This window comes from Callionymus lyra, chromosome 2, assembly GCF_982586985.1.
Source record: "Callionymus lyra chromosome 2, fCalLyr1.hap1.1, whole genome shotgun sequence".
Lineage (NCBI taxonomy): Eukaryota > Metazoa > Chordata > Actinopteri > Syngnathiformes > Callionymidae > Callionymus > Callionymus lyra.
The window spans coordinates 12743267-12768617 of NC_141819.1; the positions used below are offsets into that span (position 1 = coordinate 12743267).

At 39.2% G+C, this 25351-nt stretch overlaps 2 protein-coding genes across 2 annotated transcripts; both read right to left on the reverse strand.

Annotated features, from left to right (window-relative positions):
* Nucleotides 1-286: 286 nt before the first annotated feature.
* Nucleotides 287-4041, reverse strand: LOC148085370 (uncharacterized). The gene is made up of 3 exons (XM_087782530.1): nucleotides 3320-4041; nucleotides 2432-2527; nucleotides 287-803 (listed from the first exon to the last, which is right to left on the reverse strand). Exons 1-3 carry the CDS (start codon nucleotides 3984-3986, stop codon nucleotides 712-714), a joined length of 855 nt encoding a protein of 284 aa, XP_087638656.1. The 5' UTR covers nucleotides 3987-4041; the 3' UTR covers nucleotides 287-711.
* Nucleotides 4042-6428: 2387 nt separating this feature from the next.
* On the reverse strand, nucleotides 6429-9657 carry LOC148085371 (uncharacterized). The gene is made up of 5 exons (XM_087781831.1): nucleotides 9552-9657; nucleotides 9401-9469; nucleotides 9180-9332; nucleotides 7148-7224; nucleotides 6429-6690 (listed from the first exon to the last, which is right to left on the reverse strand). Exons 1-5 carry the CDS (start codon nucleotides 9655-9657, stop codon nucleotides 6607-6609), a joined length of 489 nt encoding a protein of 162 aa, XP_087637957.1. The 3' UTR covers nucleotides 6429-6606.
* Nucleotides 9658-25351: the final 15694 nt, after the last annotated feature.

Below are 25351 nucleotides of genomic sequence, written 5' to 3' on the forward strand. Positions count from 1 at the left end.
GATGTATTGCAGCCAATAAAAGTATCTGATTCTCTTTAGGACATTCAGCTTAAACCTGGGAAAAAACAAACAAGTGTTTGTAACAATAAATGTTAATGTGACAGCGTATAAACCACCTCTAACCTATTTACTGCTAGAAATATAAAATACACCTTTGAGGAAATGGCTTCAATGAATAGTCCACTTTTGTTTTGGTATTTAAAACTAATTAGAATACAATGAAATTAAGTGTTTTTTTTACCCTTGATGAGAATTTTTATACACAGGCATGAAACAAGTCCAAAGATCGATGTTTTAGAAGATTTTTATTTAAATATTTATACAAACGAACGATCAAGTAACAATAGAAATGCATAAAAAAGGATCACCTACAAAAATAAAGAAGGGCACTTATCTGAGGCACATTGTTTATTCACATGTTTAGCAGCCATAAGCGAAAAATTAGATCATCTATCATTTAAGGTGCAGCCTATAATTTGTGTCTTTCTGTGAGAAAAAAAGATGCTAAACATTGTATTGTGACAGTAAGTGATTGTCTCTATATGCTGCTCCTGTGACAGCCCCCCCCCTCCCCTCTCATACCGAACCCAGTTTTAAGTGCGTAAATTCTATTCTTGTTCCCCCACCTTGGTCAGATAACATACAGGCATCACAGTGAGTAAACAGTTTCACGGCGTTTTTGATCCTCGAAGATAAACACTTTTGTTAAGATCAGCTGTCGACTCCAGCTGACTCCTCTTGATGTCCTGCAGCTGAAGATTGGATTTTCAGAGGGATGCTCTCCTCTGCACTCTGCATGTCATCTGGAAAACAAAAGGATTGATGAAGCATTATAACAAAGATTTACCTTGAATTAATTCTGTCATTTAAATAGTGATTTATACACTGACTACAGTCGGGTGTTTTCATCATCAGCATCAACAGAAATGCGATGAATTTTGGAACCGATCGCGCTCACCACAGGCAGTGGTGAGTTGTTGCCGCCCCTGACCTACTTCCTGCTAGAGTCAGTTATTTTAGATGACACAAGTTGGAAGTGTTTCAAGTTACACTGAAATATACTTTGCTGATAAAGAATTACAAAAGCTATCACTCACAATATTCAACCAAATGTCTAATCAATTTAATTACTGATGGTCTGATGAAGCTTCATGAAGCAGTGTCATTATTTTCAGAGTCCACTAGATGGCGGTCTCGGCACTATTTTCCTTTGTTTTGAACAACTGTTCTAATGAAACATCATTTTTATACTACTGCGCCACCTACTGACCTCTAAACAACCTGACACAGCTTCATGAAGCTTCATCAGAACTTCAATAAATGTAATCAGTGAGGGTCTCTCTCATGTGTTTTCGTTTGAGACCTTCTGATTTTACCTCACTTTGAGGCCGAAAACACTCACAGAACTCAAGGTAAAACCAGAAAACGTAAAGTTAGGTCTGCCACTCTCACGTCTAAACCTGAAGTCACATGTACTTTAAAAGATCAAGTAGATTTATACAAAACTAGTGTTCTAAAGCAGAGGTCCCCAACCTTGTTTGTACCACGAACCGGTTATATGTCATATTATATTTATGGGCTGAGGTGCAGAGAGAAAAAATATAAAAGCATGACCTGCAAAAAAAACCTAATATTAAGTGCATTAAAAAAACATATCATCATAACACTGAATCAGCAAGAGCTCTGGACTGGTTACAACAAGATGTTTGTGTGTTTGCATCTATGCATGTTTGACTGTATGCAGACGATGGAGTTCTTTATGCGTGAGTCTCCATTTTAGAGAAATCATTATTTATATGGAAAGATGGATCGGAACCAGAGAGTTTGTGTTTCATTCCACTAGTCAAAAGTCACTATTCACATATTAAAAATAAGAAGACTTTCAAAACGTAAACATCATTAAATGAGAAATTATATCATTTTCTTCTCTGCAGACCCAGTTACAAATGTCTCACAGACCCGGTACCGGTCTCCGGACCGGGGGGGTGGAGGGGACATCAATCAACGAATATATTCCAGACGTGTCACTAAGTTTTCCCACCCTTTTCTCTCAATCTATTCGTCACTGTGAAGACTAAACCGGTCACTTGACATTGCTTATAGACACTAAGTAGACATATAAGGACTCTGGAATGCTGCCAAGCTTGAAGACTTGGGTAAAAATAATTTGGTTTCAAACCCAAAAAACGAGTTCAAGTCCTGCTGAAGAAACTGGTTTTTAACTATTTTTTTAGTTACATTTCTTTAAGCCACAGTAATTCATCAACATTGTAGTCGTTATATTGACTTTAAATAACAACATTTTGAAAATATAAATTGCTAAATTTGAAGTGGAATTCAATTTCAAAATAATCTGTAATCTAGGAAGTTAATCTAAAATTACAATATAAAGATATAGATGTGCGAAGGCAAACTTCCATCGCCGACTCACCTCGTGGCTCCTGGGATGGAGGGCCGTCGGCCCCGCGGGTCAAGCACACACACGAGAACGGCCAGGAAAGCGAGCTTCCTCTGTCCTCTGTGTTATCTGAAAAGCAATAATAAGCGTTCAACAAGTTGGCAGTTGATCGCAAGAGTTCCTTTGTTTCTATCAATGCTGCTTTTGTTCTTCGGAACCACCAGTAGGAGGAAAAAAACGTGGACAGTGATCAGGTGGTCTTGTGAATGTCATGCTGTGACCTACATTAATCTGCTCCGGGGGGCTTTACTAACGCCTCACTTACTCAAATTGATAATTACATGTTTGTTAACCTGAATTTAAAAGATCATATCGTGGACGGAGTCTACTGACTCCTTTAAGAAACATCTTAAAAGACTTTTCTATTTGTTGAGGCTTTTCCTTGATTTTCTGGAACTCCTGTTGTGTTATCAGTTTTATCTTGATCTTTAAAGTATATACTTTATTGAATATTGTTTTGATAGTTTAAGCGCTTTGTGACCCTGGTCTGGAAAAGCGCTATACAAATAAAAATTACTTACTTACTTACTTACATACAAGTTCTACCACATTTAATTTTACTACCACAGAGAGTGACTGCACAGTAGTGGTCACCATTCAATTCATAGCAAACGTATATAGGAAAACATCCATCTTTAGAATTGAATTATTATTAAAAATAGCACTTCCTGGTACACTTGACTCAACAAGACAAACAGATTAAATACTAAACCAGGTAATCCATCTACTCTTTTTTGTCACAAACCTTCACCACTTACTGGAAAACCATTAAAAACCAGTTCAACCAGATAAACATGATACTTTTAGTGAATAATAACAAGTGAAATATGTTGTCTAACAACTGGTCTTGTGTATTTACACCTGCTTCCTGCGAGGACTTGATGACCCGGCTGATGTTCCTCTTGATGTCCAGGGTGTTGGCCTCAGTGTTGGGGGTGAAGCCCCCCACCCAGATGGTCTCGGGGAGATGTTTGTGGAACACGGATCGGACCAGCATCTCCAGCTGCTCCACGCACCGACCCGTGTCCGCGTCCTCCGCCTCGCTGTGCACTAATCCCACCAGAGCTGGCCTCCTCCTCTTCCTCCTCCTCGCACGCGCCCTGACGTCCTTGAGGATCTCCTTCACGCACGCGCGCTCCGTGCCCACAAACTTCTGTCTGAATATGAAAACAACCAGCGGGGAGTCAATGGCGCGTCGCCGGCTGTGAACGTTGACCTCCTGGGTCGCCGTCCTGCGGGGTGTGACCTCCTCACCCGCCGGGGTCGTCTTGAGATCCTGTCTCTTGGCGCACGCGTTTGGATCTCGGGGATCGCACCGAAGACCTTTAGTGGGGCACGCGCGGTCGCCATGGAACATGTCCGTGATGAAGTCCCGCAGCACCCCAACATCACCTTCGACCTTCTCCTTACTCGAGGTCACGTCGCTGACCAGATAGATCCTCTCTTGGCCGCCGATGCGGGTCAGACTCTGTTGGAAGAGGATCTCCTCCGGCCGCGGGTCCGCCGGGGTCGCGGGTCCGTCAGACATCCTCACGACCGGCCACGAGTGAGTGAGTCGTTCCGCCGCCTGTCAGTGGAGCTCCAGTCGGTTGGAGGAGGAAGTAACGGACGTTCCGATTGGCTGAGAGAGAGAGAGGCGAATGGGCGTAGACGCGTGACGTCACGTATTTCTTTTCAACAGAAATCACGTATTGTATGCAAAGTGTGTTGGTGGGAAATGTATGCTGAAGTATGACAATAAAATAAAATAAATAAAATGCTTCAATGTGAGGTGGGACAAATGCTGAAGTATGAAAGTAATGTTTGTTTGTTTTTATTCTGTTTATTAGTTGATTATTTAAGTTTGTTGATTATTTATCTCATTTTTTTGTTATTTTTATTGATTTTCTTGAATGTCTTAATTATTGTATTCATGTTTTGCATCGTGGGTCAGAGAGGACCACAATTTCATTTATGCTGTATGTCTTAATACATGCATATTTGACAATAAAATAACTTGAACTTGTATTGTTTGGTTAAATTCAATGTATTTATTTGAGTGTTTTTTGAGTATCTCGTTCTGCATGTGTGTAATATTGATCATTTTTAATAATAATAATATATTTTTATTCATAATGCACATAACATTTTTAACAAATCACAAAGTGCTACAGATTAAGACAAGTTAAAAACGCAGTTAATTAAATACAATAGTAAAAAGTTGGACAATAGAAATTGGTCTAAAAACAAATGTAAGGGTAAAACAAGAAGATTTAAGAAAACGACAGTAAAAGGCGAGACAATTAAAATGTGCTGTAAACCTTTCTAAAGGGGGGGGGTCTTGAGCTGTGTCCTGGGTGCGAGCAGTGGGGGCATCACCGTGCAGACAGTGGTGGGTGTTCAGGCGGACCTTATATTCAATGCAGCCGGAGATGGGGAGCCAGTGAAGGGAGTTGCTTTTCTGAACATAATGGAGCTTTTGAAAGGCTCCTGCTAGAGATCCCAACGAGGAGTGCGTTAAGAGGGTTGGACCGAGCACGGAGCCCTGGGGAACCCCACAGGTGATAGTGTGGGGGCGAAATTTAGCATCGCCCAGGACCACATGCTCGGTCCTGTCAGTGAGGTAGGAGCGGAACCAATGAAGGGCAGTGTCAGAGAGGCCGATGAAGTGCTGGAGATAGTGGAAAAGGATGGCATGGTCATTGGTGTCGAACGCAGAAGAATGACGAGGGATGTCGAGCCAGAGTCTGAGGTCATCAGGAGATCATTGTGGTTATGAAGCTGGGTGGAAACGACTTTTTATTTATATTATTTATATAGGTGATTTTTTTGTCTTTATGTAAAGCGTCTTTGTATACCATGAAAAGCGTTATAGATCACATATGTATAATTATTTTATTTTGTATTAATTATTAATTATTTATTAATTTGCCCTTTTATGGTAATTTTCTTTCATTTTATTAATCCATCTCTCTTTATATTCCATTCGTATTGTTTCATTTTTGTGTTCTGTGATGCCACGACAATAAAGCTTTTCTAATCCTGATTCTGTCAAAACTATGAATTGTGTATTCCTGCGAATGGGCTGTGTCGTATATGTTGTCAAAATACCTTTAAAAAATTGCAATTATGCAATGAAGGTAAAAGAATGTGGAACAAATAAAACTGTAAAATGTGTGCTTTTTTCTGTGTCGCCTGACGTCACATATTTCTTAAAAAAAACAAGAATAATCATGCAATGAATGTAAAGTATGTCGGGAAACATGCTGAAGTGTGACAAATACAACTCGCAAATGTTAAATTAAATGATAAAACATTATGAATGTAATTGCCAGTGTTGTAAACACAGCATAGGATTTTTTGTGGTTTCAGTTCAGAATAAAATAATGAAATAAGATAACACACAAAATATGCAATTGTGAAGAATGACAGGTGAAACTACTGTGGACTGTGTTGTAGACCAGTTTTAACAAGTCTGGCAAAAAAGGCGACCCATGTCATAGACATCGTAGAATTATCTTTTAAAAAATTGCAGTCATGTAATGTATGTAAAGTATGTGGAACACATATAAGTAAGTAAGTAAGTAAGTAATATTTATTTATATAGCGCTTTTCCAGACCAGTGTCACAAAGCGCTTAAACAAACAAAACAATACTCAAAAAAGTATATACTTTAAAGATAAACTGTAAAAATATGTTGTTGTTCTTTTTGGCTTGTGAATAGTGTGACTTCATTTACCAGTTACATTTTAGGTTCAAAAACCTTATTGCTATTGTTGAAAATTCAACACAATATTTATATATAATTTCAAAATACATAATTTAAGAGACATACTGCATGAAGTTATTTAGACAATCAACATTTAATTTCATTACATCTACTAAACTTGATATAACAAATGATGTATGTGTGTTTAGACACACAAACACATTGTCAGTTTAACTACTCCGAGCTGTTTCTGTCAGTCAAATCTAAGACAATTGTGTTGCTTTAAAAGCTGTTTTATTTATTCCCTTTTCGTTCCCTGATTGCAAAAAATAAATGTCTATTCTTCTCTATCAAACTTGTCACTGTCAATAAAACCACAAACACACCCCACAGTGCTAGTTTGTCGGTGTATGGAAGTGTGTTTTAGGGCAGGAACAAGTGTGCTCGTTGGATGATGAAATCAGGTTTCATAGGTCACTTTCTTGATTCTCAGTATTTGCATTGTGAAGAGTCCGGCCTTCCCGCCGACGTTGTGGATTCCTGCCTTGTCACACAGAAGAGAAAGAGAGAGAGACATCAAGCAGCAACTTGACTACAAAATATCAAGGCCGTAAAGATCCTTAACGTCTTTGTTCATTCACAAAATACCTTCCAGCCAGTCAGCCGGTCTCGACATCCACTCTCAACTCAATCCTTCAGACTATAATCCGCTAATCCAGCAGTGGATTCTTTAACTGTCTGACACTGTGGAATTCCAGTGAAGTGATCAAGTGGACCACGAGTTGAAAAGACTTCACTGTGTGTGTGTCTGATTGCTTCATTGTCCACTGATAAATAAATCATAAACCCACAACAGTGACAAACAGAGATATTAGCTTCTGAACTTTAGCCCTCCTGAACATTGATCTCTGTGTTTGTTGACTGGTCATCAAACAGAAGCCGGAGAACCTTATGTAATCCTGCCTTTGTATATAAAAAAATCAATGTTAAAATGAAAGCACCTTGTTTCCTAAAAGTAGCACATGAGGGTCCAGGTTCTCTGCAGGACCCGTCAGAGACAGACGAAGACCCAAGCGAACTGAAAGAAGAAAATGTGACATTAAGGTTTTATATCAGAAACACTTTCTTGTTTGATTCAAGTTAAATATCTTGAAAGTTTATACACATATATTACATCCCTGGACCTCAAGATAGCAGCAGTCAGTACGTCCTATGCAGCTAAACTTTAGATAAGGAGGTCCCACTAGTGAGTTGATGAGGTCACTAGAGGCCTCTAGATGTCACTCTCTGATTTATAAGTAACAATCAAATCCTTACAGATCCCGGCGATGACTGAGGATGAGAGGATACAGCTGACTCCAGCTACTTTTAAAGCTATTGTTTGGACATTTTTTTGGTTTTCAGTTCTATTAATTCAACCAAAATAGAGTGAAACAGTCAGAAGTCACTACCCTAAAGAAAATGATGCAAGTTTTTAGAAATATATTGTATCGTAAAATGAACTAAACATATACCGAATCTAATGGAGAGCAGAATATATCGAATCAAATTGTATTGCAGCCCTTTAATGTTTGGTTTTGTCTTTCCTTTCTTGTTGCACAATTGGTATCTATTAAAAAAATATGATTAATGTATTAGAATAATATAATTCATCATCCATATAATTATATTTCAATTAATTTTAATAGAATTTGATGGAAGCCCTTCGGGTCACAGTGTCCCATTGTAGCCTGCAGTTGCATAAAAGTTGATCTAGTTTGAGACAAATTCTAGTGCTCTGTTCCTCCGTGGGTTCTCTTTGAGCCCTCAAGTTTCCTCCCACAGTCACGGGTTATTCTAAATTCAATAGTTCTCTGAGAATGGCCTGCAACAGACCTGCCGGGACTGGGTCTCCAGTAACTTGAAAAAGCTTCAGGCTTCCCTGAGTTGGGTAGAAAAGCACAGAGACAGCATATACCTCCAGCTGGGACCTACTACTAAAACACACCATAGAATCAAAATTGTAAAAAACCCTCATGATTCCGAACTCTTGCAAATAAAAGTCCTGCCAACTGTGTGTATTGATCTGTAGGTGTGTGTATTGCCGAGACGGATTGAGTGTGACAGTCACACAATTTGACCCATTCTCACACCACAGGCCACCCTTGACATTTCTCACGCTTTAATTTAACCATTGAATACAATATATATATTTTTTTCTAATGATAATAAACTTGGTCATTTTTGTGTAAATCTAGCCAATCACTGAAGCCAATACGCCATATTAGCCAATCAGAAGCAACATAAGGCGGGTCTAACAGTTGAGCGTCTCTACTCACACAGATAGAAACATCGTAACTTAACAATAAAATCATACAGTTCTTCTGGGTTCTACTGTCATGAGCCGCACTTTAATTTGGAAAGCTGTGCGGTAAATTCCACAAACGGCGTTCAAAAGGAGGAAATACACTTCCGGTTTTCAAATTAAGAGCATCGAATCTGTCTTCATTATCACGTTGATTCGTTTGTTAATCTTTCTGTATCATTCATTTATTCATTCTTATTTTCTTTTTTTAACATATCTTTGGATCGTTAAATACGAATTTAAATCGTCACCCAATAAATATGTTTAACATGATTGAAAATGGCGAGTTTTGATATTTAAATAATAGAATAATAATCAAATAAACACACAAGATTTGAATGTATAATTTAAGGAGAAACCGATCATTCATAACATTTTAGCTGTGGACCCCTGTGTGGTCTGCTTACATGCACTTTGACCCTGGTCTGGAAAAGCGCTATATAAATACAAATTACTTACTTATTTTTGTGTAATATTGTGATTTTTTTTCAACTGTGCTTTACCACATGTAGATCTACCTTTTTATTGTAGGTTTGTGTGAGTCTTTGTCTTGGTGTCATACTGTATAGTGTATAGTTGTGTTTTATCTACGTTTACATCTTCAACTGTACTGATGTATACGCGTGTGGCAGGACTTTGCTGCCATCTAGCGACTGTTAAGTGTATTTTCACTGAATAATTATCTGAACCTGTCGTTTTGTTCGCTGACAGCAGGGCTTTAAGCGAGTGAAGATGAGAAGAAGTCAGGATCGTTGGTGGCAAATCCTCCTCGGAGCTTCTCCTGCTCCTCACGACGGCATGTCCTGTCGTGTTGGGGTGTCGTGGCTCCAATGATGGGGTCACTGTGGACATGTGAAAAAGGACTTTCCTGTAAAAAGCTGAATGTTGAGGTGATTATAGTTTGTCTAACCTTGAAAAATTGCTGTTTCTTGTTCGATTAATCTGGTGTTGACTGGTTCAGCGGTGTCTCCCAAAAAACCTGAGACAAAATACCCTTAAGGTTGACCAAAATAAAGATCACTGTCTTCTTTATGTACAATTTTGTTTTACATAATACTCACCAAAAATGCTCGTTCCGAAGATGAGAAAGATATTCAAGCATCCTAAACTAACAAAAGCGCAGATTTTCTTGAGCAACAATCCAAACACTCTCTTCTGTGGATCCATGTTGTTTTGGAAAGTTTCTTCTTTCTCAAGCGAAACTGACATTTCAACTCTTAAGGGAGGGACCTCCTGTCCCACTTCCACACAATGCACTGAAGCCACCGAGGGGATATTATATTTCAGACGTTTGTTCAGAGGTTTTTGTTGTGACAAGATATTGTTGGTGCGTAAAATAGACAAAAGTAGTTTCTTAGATTTGACATTATACAACAGCAAATATTAACAACTGCAGATTTTGAAATCATATAAATTATAACTCAGAAATGTAAACTTAATAATTCAGACTTAATTGTAGATTTAAAAACACTTAAATTGACCGGTAATCTAATGTAAGATGTAACTATATTTTGTTTGCCATTTTAAAAACTCAACGTTAAAATTAAACGTATGTTTTGCTTATTGTGCCTTGGTTTGAAATTGTTTTTTATTAAGTTAAATACTGACAGCTAATTTTTGTATCAAGAAAATGTGACGTTGTTTGATTTGGATTCATTAACACAGTCAAGACATCACGTTTCATCGCGAATAGAAGAGAAGTATTTTATTTTATTACCACTTCTGTCCGCTAGAGGCCGCCATATTCACTATGTTGTGTAAACGCGCTTCCAGAAAAACTTAATGGATCTCAATAAATGCAGTTTGTTTTACGGGTCCCGTCATAAATCCAACAAGAATCTCACAGAAACTGTCCCATGAACGTAAACAGCTCTACTTTTCCAAGTCCACAAACCCTATAGAACTCTAATCTGCTCTATCTATCTTTGAATAAATGACATGTTTTATTATTAATATTAATATTTATTTTTATTATTTGTTATTTCGATCTCTATCTATCGCTCCTGACCACAGGGAGGGACGTAAGTCTACCGGTCAGAGAGTTTTGTCTTAGCTCTATTTTCACCGCCACAAAACTTCTCACTTTGCCATGGTCTTGATCTCACACTCCATTCTCCCCTCACTCGTGAACGAGACCCCTTAAATACTTAAACTCCTAAACTTGGGACAGGATCTCATCCCCAACCTGGAGAAGGCTCCCCACACGAGAACGTCCGGTTAGGAGTTCCCACTGATGGGTTGATGTGTTCACGAGAGGGCTCTAGATGTCACTCTCTGATTCACAATTGTTGGCCCTGATGCACTCATTCAATGAAATCTGGCATTAGTTTGAAACAGAGTGCCATCTAGTGGCCTTTCAACATATGTCACAGTATCATGATTTTTATTCCTGTTGCGTCACACTTATTCATTGTAATACATATATAAAATCGGTTATTTAATCTATGTTAAAAGCTTTAAATCTCAATTACGTTATGGAGCTTTTGACATTTATGCTTCGAGGCATACAATGTATTTAATCCTTCACGTAGGGTTAAGAATGAATTCAGTCTTTTCTTGTTGTCAACTGGTATTACTATTTTATTAGGACAAAGAACAAACAATTCAATGTTGGTGGTGTTACATTTATGAACTTCTAGATCCATGCATCATTTACAGGTTTTATCTTTGGAAAACAGCAGCAAACCATCTTCTACTGTGTAGTGAATTCTGTAACGCTACTGCAACCTGCTGTCTTGTTCTTAGCTCTCAATGACATTTGAATGTTTAAAAAAGTTATTGCATCATATAGCTGGTCGCCTGGGTGCTTATGTTTAAAAATCATAGGTTTAGTTTCCAACACTGGCTATAAAAGTTTCTGATTCTGAAAAAAAACAACATTATATAGATAGAAATGATCATCTTGGCCGAGGTCTGAGCTCTTAAGTGCCTTCCTGGTGAATATAATCTTACATAATTCAACATAATTGCTCATAAAGTTTAATTTAGTCCCTGCATTATTTACTTATTTTACACATCTATACTGTTTTTACATGCAATATTGTTATATTTTCTTTATCTAAAATATTTAAATATTAAGACCTACATAATGTATATCTGATAGAAATTTAGTGACTAACTGTTGCCCCTGACAACGTGAGGATTTACCAAAAAGGTACTTAGATTAGATTAGATAGACTTTATTAATCCCTCTGTATATCTGGCGTCTGATGGTGAAGAGGAGAGGGACCAGTACTGTCCCCTGAGGTGCTCCAGTACTGCAGACAACAGTGTCAGACGTGGTGTCAAACGTACTGCGGTCGATCAGTGAGTTAGTCCGAGATACAGTTACATTAACTTAGATTATCATCAGTACCTTTTCCTACAGCAGTACTACATAGAAACCTGAGGGTAGCAGTGTAACATCACGAATCTTACTGATCAGCGTTTGACCTTTTGTCCGCTAGAGGCCGCCAAATTCACTCGCTCACCGAGGCCCCACTTTATGGAGCTCAAGAAAATGCCACAAGTTTCCAGAAAGACTTGTTTTATTTCGAGCTGACGTGTGAGTGAATGTGTGAGAAAATCATTTGTGTGTGTGTGTGTGCGTCACTTAAAGCTGCCTGTGGCTTTTTTGTTGTTGAAGATGACACATCACTTGAGAAAACATCCTGTTTGCTTGTGGGTTCAGACAACAGCGATAATCGTCAGTAATGATTCAACCCTCAGAGGCGTCACAGAAAGATCGTCAATCTTAATGATGTTTTTTTTGGCTGGCTCGATCGAGTGGTTGATGTCTGAACACAAACTCACTCCAGAAGTTGGTTCACTTATGTCTAAGACCATAGAGGTATAATCATTTGTTTTACTTTAATTTCTTGTTCAGAAATTAGAACAATAATCGATTATTAAAGAGTCAATTTAATGTTAAAAAAATAAAAACATGATGGGTACAAACTATATTTCATCAAGATTGAATCATGTTTGTTTTCTTCTCGCCTGGACTATTGCAACAGTTTATTTTCATGTCTTAACAAGAAGGATCTGTCTCGCCTGCAGTTGATTCAGAACTCTGCAGCGAGAATTCTGACCTGCTCTAGTAGAAGAACTCACATTTCTCAGATCTTTAAAACTCTTCACTGGCTTCCAGTTTCTTTCAGGATCAACTTTAAAATTCTGGTTCTTACTTTCAGATCTATTCATGGTCAGACTCCTCCTTCCATCAGTGATCTGATCCAGCCTTACACCCCAGCTCGGGCTCTGAGGTCTGTGGATCGGAATCTACTGATGGTTCCTGAACACGGTTCCGGACCAGAGGAGAGAAATATTTTCAGACTGTTGCTCCTAAGCTTTGGAACGATCTTCCTCTCCCTCTGTGTTTGATGATCTACTGACTCCTTTAAGAAACATCTGAAGACATTTTTATTCATTCAGGATTTTCCTTGTTTTTCTGGAACTCCTGTTGTGTTCTCAGTTTTATCTTGTTTTACCTTTAAAATATATACTTTATTGAATGAATATTGTTTTGATTGTTTAAGCGCTTTGTGACCCTGGTCTGCAAAAGCGCCATACAAATACAAATTACTTACTTACTTACTTATATTATGTTGGTTTCAATGCACATAAAACAGCAGAATATTGAAAAAGGAAACTCTCGATGCCACATCTCTGCAGGGTTACAAGTCAAACTGGGAGCTGTGTCCACTGTTGCTCTTCTCAATTAAGAGCAAAAAAGGAGAAACAAGTGTCCTCCAGCCCTACGAGCTCTTTGTCCGTCCCCTCCTGTGTCCGAGACGCTCACAAAGACAAACAAACAGTCCACTGTAAGCATCTTTTCCAGCGCGGTGGCTCCGGACACTGGGGGGGGGTTTGTCGGCCAAGACACAGATGGCAACACCTTAAATACGTCTGGATGGAAACTGCAGTGCGCGCCGGGGTCAAAGGTCGCAGGAGTCGACAAGCTTCACGGACTCGAAGTAAAGACTCTGGAGAAGTTATTTGAGCACAAGGATGAGGCTGTTTTTTTTCACCTGGTGTTACCTCAGCGTGTTGAAAAATACAATATAATTCATTACATATTTGATGAGCTGCATTTAACGTGGACCACAAACACAAACATGTACTTGTGTTCAAGACTTTGGTGGGTTTTGGAGTCAAAGGAACAATAGGTTCTACAGGAACTAACTGTACAGTAACAGTCAAATTAATAGTTGTTAAGACTGTAGTACTGAAATGGCTGGACTGGGTATAAAATAAAGTTATTAATTATCCAGATATGGACTGTATCTGAACATTTTCAAATGTTCTTTAAACTTACCCTGGATGAGGAACATTGATATCCATCAACCATAAGTTCCAACTACTATAAAGCAGAAGAACGTTTCAGTAAAATAAGTAAACTTGTTGGAAGGGAATTAAAAAAAATAAATCAGTGAGAAGTTTGTGATGTATTTGTTGAGCAGTTTAAATGACGTTTAAGATGACGGATTTGAAATATACGGGTCACATGACACTCATTAATGATCAAATGACACCCATTAATCATCACATGACACATATAAAATACAGATGATACATGAAAAAACATGATAGACATACAATATCGTGATACATGGATAACGACAATAATAAGTAACTTTAATAACAAATAAACAAAAAGCATAAAGTAGAATTTCTGTTGAGTCAAATGGAAAAATATGGAAAAGGTTCCAAAATATTAAGAAAATAGTTATTCTCCTTGATTCTTTTCACTATGAATACATTTCTTGCCTGATCAGCTAAAAAAAACATTTTCATTCAGTGCATTTTCCTCATTTCCACAATTATTTAGATTCCCACTGAAATATAGTCACCTAAAATAGTTTTTACTTTACATGTGTGTCTTTTCAGGGTTACTTAGTAGACCGTAAATTGTGTTATGCAATATCCAGGTTGATACAACTCAATTGGAAAACATTCTCATACATTTTAAGGAAAGAACCAACAGCTAAATCAAGTGAAAAAAGTGACCATAATTCCTTTAAGACATTAAGATAAGTCAGTCTGAAAAAATGCATATTATTCAAAGTGGTCCATTCTTGACAAAATTGATCACAGATGTCTAACTAACTGTTATAGAAGTTTCTACATTTGTACCGAGAGATTTATACAAAACAAAACCGTGTATGTCACTTTTTGCTCTATAATCCACTAATTCAATGCAACCTGGCGTCATATTCAATCATAGAGCGCCATCTAGTGGCCGTTTAAAATGAAGCCTTCACTGTTTTATGACGCTTCATCATCCACCCATCACTACTCCAGATTTACTTTTGTTTAATAACTAACTGTTAGTGGATGTGAACGATAAGATGAGATCGAAACAAATAAACAGAATAAATCTGAAGAGAAGTGCAGGTGGATGGCTTGAAAGAATGAATGATAATTTAAAGTCTACAAGTAACATGTTTTGCTGAAACACAATATTCGAGCCAGAGATCAAGCGAGTCCACTGAAGAAGATCAACGAAGATTTCACGATGCAGTCCTGAACCGTGACGTTCCTCAAAGCGACTTTGTGTCGACAGTTTTATTTCTGATCATAAATGTTAGCCGGGAGAGTTTATTTCAACGGAGGTCAACCATTTCGCTCAGGATTGTGCGTCAATGTTATGATGGGATGATGCACAAAGACTAAACAAGCCCAATTTTCTTCCTTAAATTATGGTTTATTCTAAGAAAAACATTATCATTATTATTTAGTTATTACTTATTTGGTAGCTCTAGGCTTCAAGTAGGCTTTGGATGAGCGCGATGGCAGCTGGTTAGCATAATAATTCTTTATTTTCTCAAACAATGACACAATTGACCTCGAAATATTGAAACAGTTTCAAAGTAGAACCTTTTCTTTAACTCGGCCTCACAAACTTTATCCATTTTCCGGTCTAGTTTTGTGAAGAAGGTGGTTCTCTTTTAATGTAATCTATAATTTAAAACACTTGAAGAAGGCACTGCCTTCGCTTTCTGCCACACGGTTAGACATTTTTTTCCACGAGAAGAAAATGATCTACAGTCAAGGTAACAGCTTTTGTTCGCGACGAATCCCCGGCTTTCATAAAGCCACCTAAAATATTCTTTTTAGCTTCGCGGACAAGTTTTATGATGCAAATCTGTCGGACAAATAAAAGGCTGGGTTTTGAACCGCAGACCTTGGCGTCATTCATCAAATAATGGCCACTGGAGGAGGAGAGTAGTTTGATTCAAGCAAAAGGCCATGGCCGTGGCGGAGCATCCTCTCTGTGATTGACAGGGCGACGCAAAAAAAAGATGCAATAACGTAGGTTCAGCGTCTGACTGCGGATGTCATCTTGTCACCGTTAGAGAGTCACAGCGATGTAACAACACGGCTAATTCCCCAATTACAACCACTAATTGCTGCCTCCTGAAGGGAGATTCGGGAGCGACTCCCCGGGTGCCGGCCCTTTGCCAAAAAACGTCATCCATCACGAAGCCCCTTAATCGAGTTATCATATCAACAAATCTCCCACCCGGGGGCCCCGGCTGTTGACACTTCAGCAAAAGACGCCCGGAGGGGGACGACAAATTTCCATCAGCAGGACACAAGGGGGGAAAGAAGCGGGAGCTGAGAGACTACCTGCAGGGTCCTGGTCAAGATCCCCTCTGTGCTGGACCAGAGGACCAGAGGGTGGGGGGGGTTGGGGTCTTGGAGACAATGGTCCACGAAGACTGGACCTACTGTGGTGGCGTGAGGGGGACGGAGGGGTCAGGGTTTAAGAGGCGTGGAGGCATCACCAAAGGAAAAAGGTTAACGTACTGTTAATCTAAGGTCAAAGATGGCGCCGCACGGTCGTACATCACACGTGACAGCGTGGATCACAAGTGACCACGGCGTGAACACTAGACTTTTGTTCACCGGGGAGAGGAGAGGTTCAGTCGTTTAGGGGGTTAATGGCGTGATTTAGGGAGAAAACATTCACTTTCTCAAAGTAAATGGATGCAATTATATTGTCACTTATGTTCTACACGAATGCATCGCTATAAATCTGTGAGTTAAATATTCAGGGTCGGTTAGAGATATGTTTGATTTTCGGTAGTTCCATCTGGAGACAGAAAGATTTTAAGGGTCATTGAAGGTCAATCAGTTGTGTGGCTTCTCAACACTGCTGCTCATACAGAAATAAAAGACTTAAAATTTGATTAAATACATCATGAAAATAAATAACTCAAATTAATTATTAGTTTTATTTATTTATGCTGACATTCTTAAATAAAACTAAAAGTTTCCAGGAGCGTTACTGTTGGTTTGATGGTTTTAAAAACGGAACTTTAACATCACAGTGTATGTCAACACAATTCCTAAAACATGGATCTTGTTTTATTGATTATATTGTTTTTATAATCTTAGGAAATTAGATGCTTGGTGGAGTTCTGCCCCATATCTGTTCTTTTCCACCAAATATAACAATTTGCCAAATGATTTTTCTTCGTTTAATTAAGTTAAAAATGTATTTAAAGGACAACTAATGTGAAAAACACAACTTTTGACTCACATGTTTCAAATGTTGAAGTCTTCCTCTCCAAGATGCAGTAAGTCCCTCATCATGAGCATGTTTTGAACTTTATTACTTTATAAAGTTCTCCCCCGTCTGAAATCTGGGCGAATGAGAGGTTACGATTCCATCATGATGTAATAATGCCTTTACTCCTCCTCTGCCCCGCTTTGTTTATACAACAAGTCCTTTGGAGGTGGAGACTTCTGGGACTGACGAAATGCGGTGACAGACTTTGATGTTTGACCAATCACAGCAGAGTGCGCGCGGTAATGGTAAACAAGATTTAATCTCCAGAAAAAACATAGTGTTTTCAGTGGGCGGGGCTTAAGATAATTTCTAATGTCAATATTTCAATGAAAAGAGAGTTTTGTACAAACAGACACTGATGATACAATAGAGTCCAACATCTATTTAAGACACACTTAAATCAACACATTAGTTGAACTTTAAATGTTTTTCACCGGCAGGATGAGACAGTCCAGGGACATCAGAGCCGCGGGTGTCAAGATAAGAATCATGGATTCAGCTGAACAGTTTTCCTACCTGGCGTCCTATCTCACCCACATCAACAACTTTGAAAGCTGATATGCCTTGAAAGTCAATGAGTCAGGTGAGTTCGCTGTCAAGTCTTCAGTTCTTCTTACTGTCAAATCCCATTCTGCACTGCAGCAGGTGAACGAAAATTCAAGTTGTGAAAAGTTCGGATTAGACAAGGTACATTTTCAGAAATGTCCTCCTTTCCTACAATAAAGTGAGACATGTTTTACTTCCACCAAGTAGGTCACATGTCAAATTTATATCCTTTGAACTGTTGGCAAAACATTTTTAAACGTGAATATATATAGTATTATTATATATAGTATAGTATAGTATAGTATAGTATAGTATAGTATAGTAATATATTGAATATATTCCAACAATGGTAGAGTAGAGGATTCCAGTTCAGGAAGACTGTGGCTCTATGTCAACAACTCTTCTTCGCCTACTGACTTGTCTTGATCGCTGCTTTTTATTAAGCATTGAGAACTATAAGCTATATTTCAAATGCTAAAAAGGTTAAAGAAAAATGCAGATTAAATATAATAAGAAGTAATACTGGGTTCACAAAAAACGAAATTTCTCAGAAACAAACAATAACAGCAAATATAACTGAGACTTAACTCCGGTTTGACTGAGTTAGATTTCGATCGGAACCGAATCAAAAGACACTTCGCTCTGACTTCTGCTTGTCGTCGCCTCTCACGACTCGCTAATCGATTCATCTTCGAGTCAAGTGAATCGGCCTCTCTTGTCTCCGGTATAAACGTCAGATTGCTCCCTATTGTGCGAGTCCCTGTGGAGCCGTGAGCCGGTGAAGGGGGGGAGACAGGGCAGGTATGGAGCCACCACAGGGGGGCTCCCCTCTGACCCCGGCCGAGGAGAGCGACTCGGGTTCTACCCCGGCATCACAATACAGCCCTCCGAGGCCGCCTGCTGACACCCACAATGAGGCTCTTTGGAGGGGTCTCTCTGCGCAGAAAGACCCCCTGGAGCTTCGACTGCCATCCGGAGGTCTTTCAGCGCCTTTTTTTTTTCTCGGCTTCGCCACCTCCGGCTCCCGGTCGGGGAAAGAGGGAAAAAAAACTCAATAACAACGAAGATACAAGGGGAACAATGGTCTTTAGAGGGGCATCTTAACCCGAGACAAACAGTGTGGACATCTGCGAGGACGGAGGGGAAACGACCGACACAGTCTCACGTTCTCTTTCTTCTGAAAAAAAAGGGCTACAGTTTTGTTTTGTCGACCATGAGAGGGACTTACTTTCTTCTCGTGCCGCCGAGTTTGATGTGGAGTGGAGGGCGAGACATGAAGCGGAGCCGCTCGGAGTCTTTCTTCCTCCGTGGCCCCGGCCCTCGCCCGTCGGGGTGAAACAGATTATTGTCGTACACGTCGGGGAGGAAAAAAAAAAGCTTTAAAGTCGGCTTCGGAGTGTGGCTGGGATCGAGCGACGTCACGGACACATGTGGCGTGCAGCGTGCGTGTGGTGGTGGCCACACACACACACGCCACGTCGCATGGGATTGTCGTGGACTATTATGGGCTGTCTGGGAAAGACAGTACCGCTCTCTGTCTTGTTCTAGATGATTCGCTCTCGAGCGTGTGGTCTCCTCTCATGTGAACATAATGGATCACTTCACCCCCCCCCACCCCCCGCCCCCCCAACTCTATTTGGGTTTTTCTGCATCCTAATATGAAAAGGCTTCTTTCACTGTTGTCACACATCCCAGCTGATCAGTTAACCGGCAATTGGGCCTAACTGGAAGCTTGCTGGGATCCAGGTGCTCATGGTTAATGCTGCCGCGGTTCAGAGAGCAGACGTGTGTCGTGTCGCTGCCTGTCTGAGGAGAAAACTTCACCAAAACTTCCCCTCCTTCCTCCAGACACGTGCCCGTACATGCACCGTCCTCCAGCTGTCGTTCTAGATTGAAGGTGTAATTACACATGTTCACCACAGCACGTCATAAGGCTTATAAGTAGACACTCCGACCACTCATGCTACTCCCATAATGCACTGCAACTGGTCTCTCACTAATGAGCTTTGTCCCAATTTGCGCACTGTCGCTTAATATTTTGAGTACACAAGTGGGTCCCGATGAGCAGTGTGCGAAAATGTAGTGCAAAATGAGCACTCAATTGGCGCACTTAAACGCCCAGAAAATTGAGTGTGGATCGATGGACACTTTCCATCCTTAAAGGCCGCCATCATGGATGACGCTAAACAGAAGCTACGTCACTGACGACGCGTCTTCGGAGCAGATACCGCCATAAATGTCTCAAGAAAACATTAATTTGACAACAAAACAACACAACAACAGTAATAACACACTGAAACACAACTTAATATCTTGTTTAAATTGGTGAAATTTTATGGGAAAGACTTTTGAATATCATACAGTACAAACAATTTTACGTTAGACTTTTTAACATGGAGAATTGTCCATGTTCCTGGAAAAAAAGTGTAGTTTTGACCTGAAATATCTATTATTTAATTTAATTTTCTTCAATGTTTGGTTTCTAAGGAGCAAGCATGTTTGTACCTCACAATATTAATACCTCTAGATATTCTTATCTCATGATATTCCCATCTGGCATAATATTGACGCACCAGTTCACAACAATTAAAGTGATAGTTCACCCAAAATAGTAATTTCACTCATTTTCTACTCACCCTCAGGTCGACTAAGGGTTGTGATTATTTTCAGATAAATGTGTTCCTTTTTAAAGTTATAGACAAAAATGTTTGTTCATTTTAATGTAGCGACTGGAGCTCAGTTGTCTTCATCATTGCCAAAAAGACAATTAAAAACATCCAAATACCTCCATACTGCTCGTCTGTAACGTCCCTTTTGTATTGAAGCCTCGACATGAGGAATTGTTCTAAAAAAACTTAAATACGACTATATTTCACAAGCTGGATTCATTCATGTTTGAGTTGGTTTCTGTTGGCATGGGGATGGGTCGTCTTGTTACAGTAGGACGCTCATGAAAGTGGACCGGACAAAAAAAGGCACAGATTTTTGAGTAGAATGACCCTATTGACAATTTAAAGTCTTATACACGTGACTGTGTTTCAGGAGGAAACTGGAGGGGGAAAGAAAATCCAGACTTGTGTATATATACCGCTCTGAACCGCTTCTCAGTCAGTGGTGTTTGATATCTGGTCCGTCTGAAAGAAAGGACATGTGAGGCAGATCAAAGCAAAGAAAGCACCAATGAAAAACAAAGCCGGTCTGTAACATCAGAGATGGAAACGGTCCAGAGAAACCACTTCCCTCTGAATCCACCACCTCAACAAATGTACGGTCCTGGTCAGACTTCCTGTCAGAAATGTTAGAAGTGACACAAATACACATTCATGCGGCGATCAAAGCTCGCGGTCCGTGGGCGTCGCAGCGGAGGGAGAGTCTGGGCGACGTGTTCTCGGGTGAAGGAAACGAACATCACCACAGGGGACAGTTTATACAGATGTGTGCATGCTTCCAAGTGGATGCACGGAGCCGCAGCTAGGTGTCGCTGTAGATGACGGATCAAACATGAAACCTGCTTTCTGCTGATGCTAATCACTTTCAATCTTATTCCCCAAAATAACCTCAAGTTATTCATCTTTAGATCTTTAGGACCTTGACTAATTTTTTCATTTGGTTTTTGTGTGTTTGTATTTCTAACAACTATTATGGGCTGTGTAGTTAAATGATATTTCATTGAAAAGTAAACCCTTTTTATCTTGACCTTTTGGTCAAGATATCATTCTGTTCAAAGACATCACATTTAAACTGTATATACACTGAAATAAAGTATAAATGCAACACTTTAGTTTTTGATCTAATTTTTTTGTATGAGATGGACTCAAAGATCTAAAATATTTTCTACACACAAAAAATAACCATTTCTCTCAAATATTGTTCACAAATTTATCTAAACCTGTGGTAGTGAATACTTCTCCTTTGCCGAGACAATATATATATACACACATACAGTATGCACATACTTACAGGAGCATTTTCAGCCAGCAGTAGAAGGATGAGACGTCTTCGGTGCTGATAGGGGCGTAAATATCTTGCGAATATTTATTTTATTTCTTCTTCCAATCTTGCAAAACAAGCTGCTAGCAGGTGTCAGTGATAGTGTTTCTACAGCTGGTTGAAATCATTGTTAACTAGAAGTAGAAGAAGAAGCTGTCGCGTAATTTCCGGTTAGTGTGTAGCGGCAGTGTTTGATTTGAGACATACTATCTGTGGAGAATTTGAGTACTAGTTAGTACGTACACTTTACTGATGCATACTAACTTCTAGTGCACTAAGAGAAGTATGTGATTTTAGACACAACACACATGTAACCACACCAGCCCAGGACCTCCACATCCAGCGAGTTCATCTGCAAGATGGTCTGAGACCTGACGCTCGGACAAGCGGCTGCAACAATTGGTAATGATAGTGATAATGATAATGCACGACACCATGTTAGGATCTTCTTGGAAGCTAAAAACATCCCACTTCTTGCATGGCCAGCATACTCACCTGACATGTCACCCATTGTTTGGGATGCTCAGGATCGGCGTATACAACAGTGTGTTCCACTTCCAATATCCAGCAACCTTATCAACGCTATGCGAAGGAGGTCACACCAGATACTGACTGGCATTCTGATATTTTTGAGTACATCTCATAAAAATGGGAGCAAAAACAGAAGTTTATATTTTTATTCAGTGAATATTCATACTTACAGACCTTCATACAGACATAATTATGATTCATTTTGAGAATCTCTGAATAAAATATACATTAAAAACAAAAAAAGGAATCAAATAATATTTATAAGCCCATAAATACAATTTATTTAATGAATTATTACAATTGAATTAGTTCCTGATTTCATTTCGTTCTTTTAATCCATGTTTTCGGATCATATTAACTCATCCTCTCTTTAGTTGTATCCTTATTTTGTCTTGACAGGACCTCACTAAAGACTGCTGTGTTTTCTTCAGATAAAAATATTCTTTGGTTTTTACCACGTATTTGAATGTTAAAAACTCGTTCTCTTCTCCGTTTTCTTTGGTCATAATGATTTCAAATGTATTTTTAATCCAAGGCAACTTCAGGTACTTCAGCTAGTACATGCTAAATATATATATGTGTATAAATACTAGTGTCTCTGACTCGCCAAAGACTTTTGTCATCGTTGAAACCCTTTTCTTCCTCGTTAGTTACATTAACTGAGCTGGTTTTGTTCCAGAATCCTCTTCCTCTCCTCCTTGACTCGTCACAGCAGGTCCAGAGATGTAATAATTACAAATGAGGATGTTTCTCTTGAGCTGGCACATCCTCATTTCCTCGCTAAGAGGATGAACACTCCAACAAGTGAAAGAAAACACTTTCTCTGAGGATCCCGGAGCTCCTGGAAAAAAAACAAACACCCCGGGGTTGAGTTTGGCCCGAAGAACAGCAGCGTCTTTAGCTCCTCGCTGAACCAGAGTGTAATGTTCATTAACAGAGCAGCGGGGCGTGAATGGAGGGCGCACCTTTGTTTCCCAGCCCAGTACCAGGAGAGGTCCGCTGACATTAGATATGGCTGACCTGAGGTGAATGTTGGCTCCACAAAGGGGCATCATGGGGGACGAGGAACCAACGTTCCAACATGGTAATCTCTATTACTTCCCCCATGATGCTCCTTGTCTCGAGGAGCTTGTTTCTTACACTCGTCCGCTGAGCTTCTTAGTCGAGTGTTTTTATTGGACAGCTGGATGTGAGTGGTTGTTACTAAACGATTGAATACAAAGTGTTTTTGGCTCCTTTTTAAAATTCAACATAAAAGTTGATTGGGATCCCTCAAGGCTCAATGCTTGGATCTTTTTTTCTCTTTAAACAAAAAAATGTGTGGAGGTCCGAAGTTCCCAAAACGATTACATTTCTTTCAAAGTCACCCCCGTAACAAAGAAGTGGGCATAGTGTGGCTCAAGGATTACTGTATTAATTAACTCAAACTACAACTTTTTTTCAGGACTTTTCTTTGTCCTTTTTTTAGATATGTTTTACCTTCAAAGCAATTTAAGTACATATTGAGATCATAATTAAATCTGTCAGTTTCTTTTTACTAAAGGTTAATGAGTATTTTATCAGAATATTAAGGTTTATTTAATTAAGATCCTTTTTTTTCTTTTCTTACTTGCTCTTTTAAAAAAGTTTTTCCATAATATTTTGTCTCCTCTTCCTCTCTTTTGGCATTCCAGTCTCTCACAACAATCGCAACAAACTAAATTAAGGATACAAGGATTTGCAACCCTGAATAATGTGTTTTTTTTTAGCTAATTTAAATGTTGTTAAATATCCATTAAATATTATTATTAATTATTATGAATATTTTTGGCCTTTCAGAATGAAATTGACCCAAATGCGACTAGTTTTTAAACAAGAAAAAAATGTGGAAACAACTGTTGTTTGCCTGGGAAACAAAAGTTCTAATGTGAGACACGCTAATGACTCACACCTGCTTCTGTGGAGCAACACAATCCAGTAAAAGGTCACTGACAAAACAACACAAATCCAGTGGTTTGTGATCAGTGTTTACTGTGGAGTAGAGAATCTATAAACCGGTCGGTTGTTTCATTGGATATATATTTTTTTTATACTCCACAACAAATGCCAATTTAAGAAGCACGACAGTCTGATCCACTCCCGCTTCCTCTTCCACGTGTTCTCCGACTGACTCGACTAAACCACAAGACTAAAGTTAATGATGCAGGCGCTGTGTTAATGTGTGCGTTCCAGCAGCACCTGGACCAGCTGTCGGGGTCTATTAAAGCCCCTCGCGGGCAGCCGTCCGTCTTCCTCCCACTAAATCTGCACCATTAAAACCAGCTAATAGCATCTCCCGCTAACTGCTCGAGCCGGAATGAAAACTGGAAGCACCTTTTACATGAACATTAAGGAGAATGTTCTCACACACGTATTAGACCATAATTACGACCCCCCCACCCCCCAGGTAGAGGTCTCACGCAGACCCGCCGACCTCCCTCACGAAGCCTGCTATGAGGCTTCTTGGAAAAAGGCATCGGGAGGTGAATGAATCAGAAGGTTTGGGGGACGTTCCACTCTACGACTGGAGGGTGCAGGAGCTTTATGACCACCAAGACCTTCTCTGAGTCTTAAGCAGGGTTGGGAGTAACGTGTTATTAATTAACGCATGACGGTAATTATATTATTTTGCGCTAAAAAGTGCTGGAACCTTTAGTTCCATTAGTTCACTTGTCACATCAGCAGAGTCTCACGTGAAAGGTTGATGGTTCGAGACATGCATCGGTCAATTTTTTTTATGAAATTCTATTTATATTGATAAAGGATGATAAATAGATGGAAGTTTAAGTTAATGTAATGTTTAAATTAAGAAGTTCTGAATGCGTTGAGGTAAAGACTGGAAGAAACACAACGTTTGTTAAGTTTCTTTGTTCCGGTTTGACATCAATGATGCGTTCAATGACAATGGGATTGCTATGGTGCGTTCAAGAATGTGTGATATTTGAAAACTATAACTGGACACTGTATCACTTCAATGAAAAAAGTAACACACAGAAAACACATGGTGTTATTGTCTGTCAGGCCCATAAGAATGAAATGTTGTCTGCGCTTACTTAACTTTTATAGTTATTTAGTTTATTTAAAACTTGGATTTTTGGAATATTTATTTATTTTACTTTAACGGTCGTTGTTGTTTTAACTTATATGTTTGTGTGATCAACAAGAAAATCAAGGAAAAGGGACTTTTGTGTGTTTAAGTTTCTATAAATTGGGCAAATA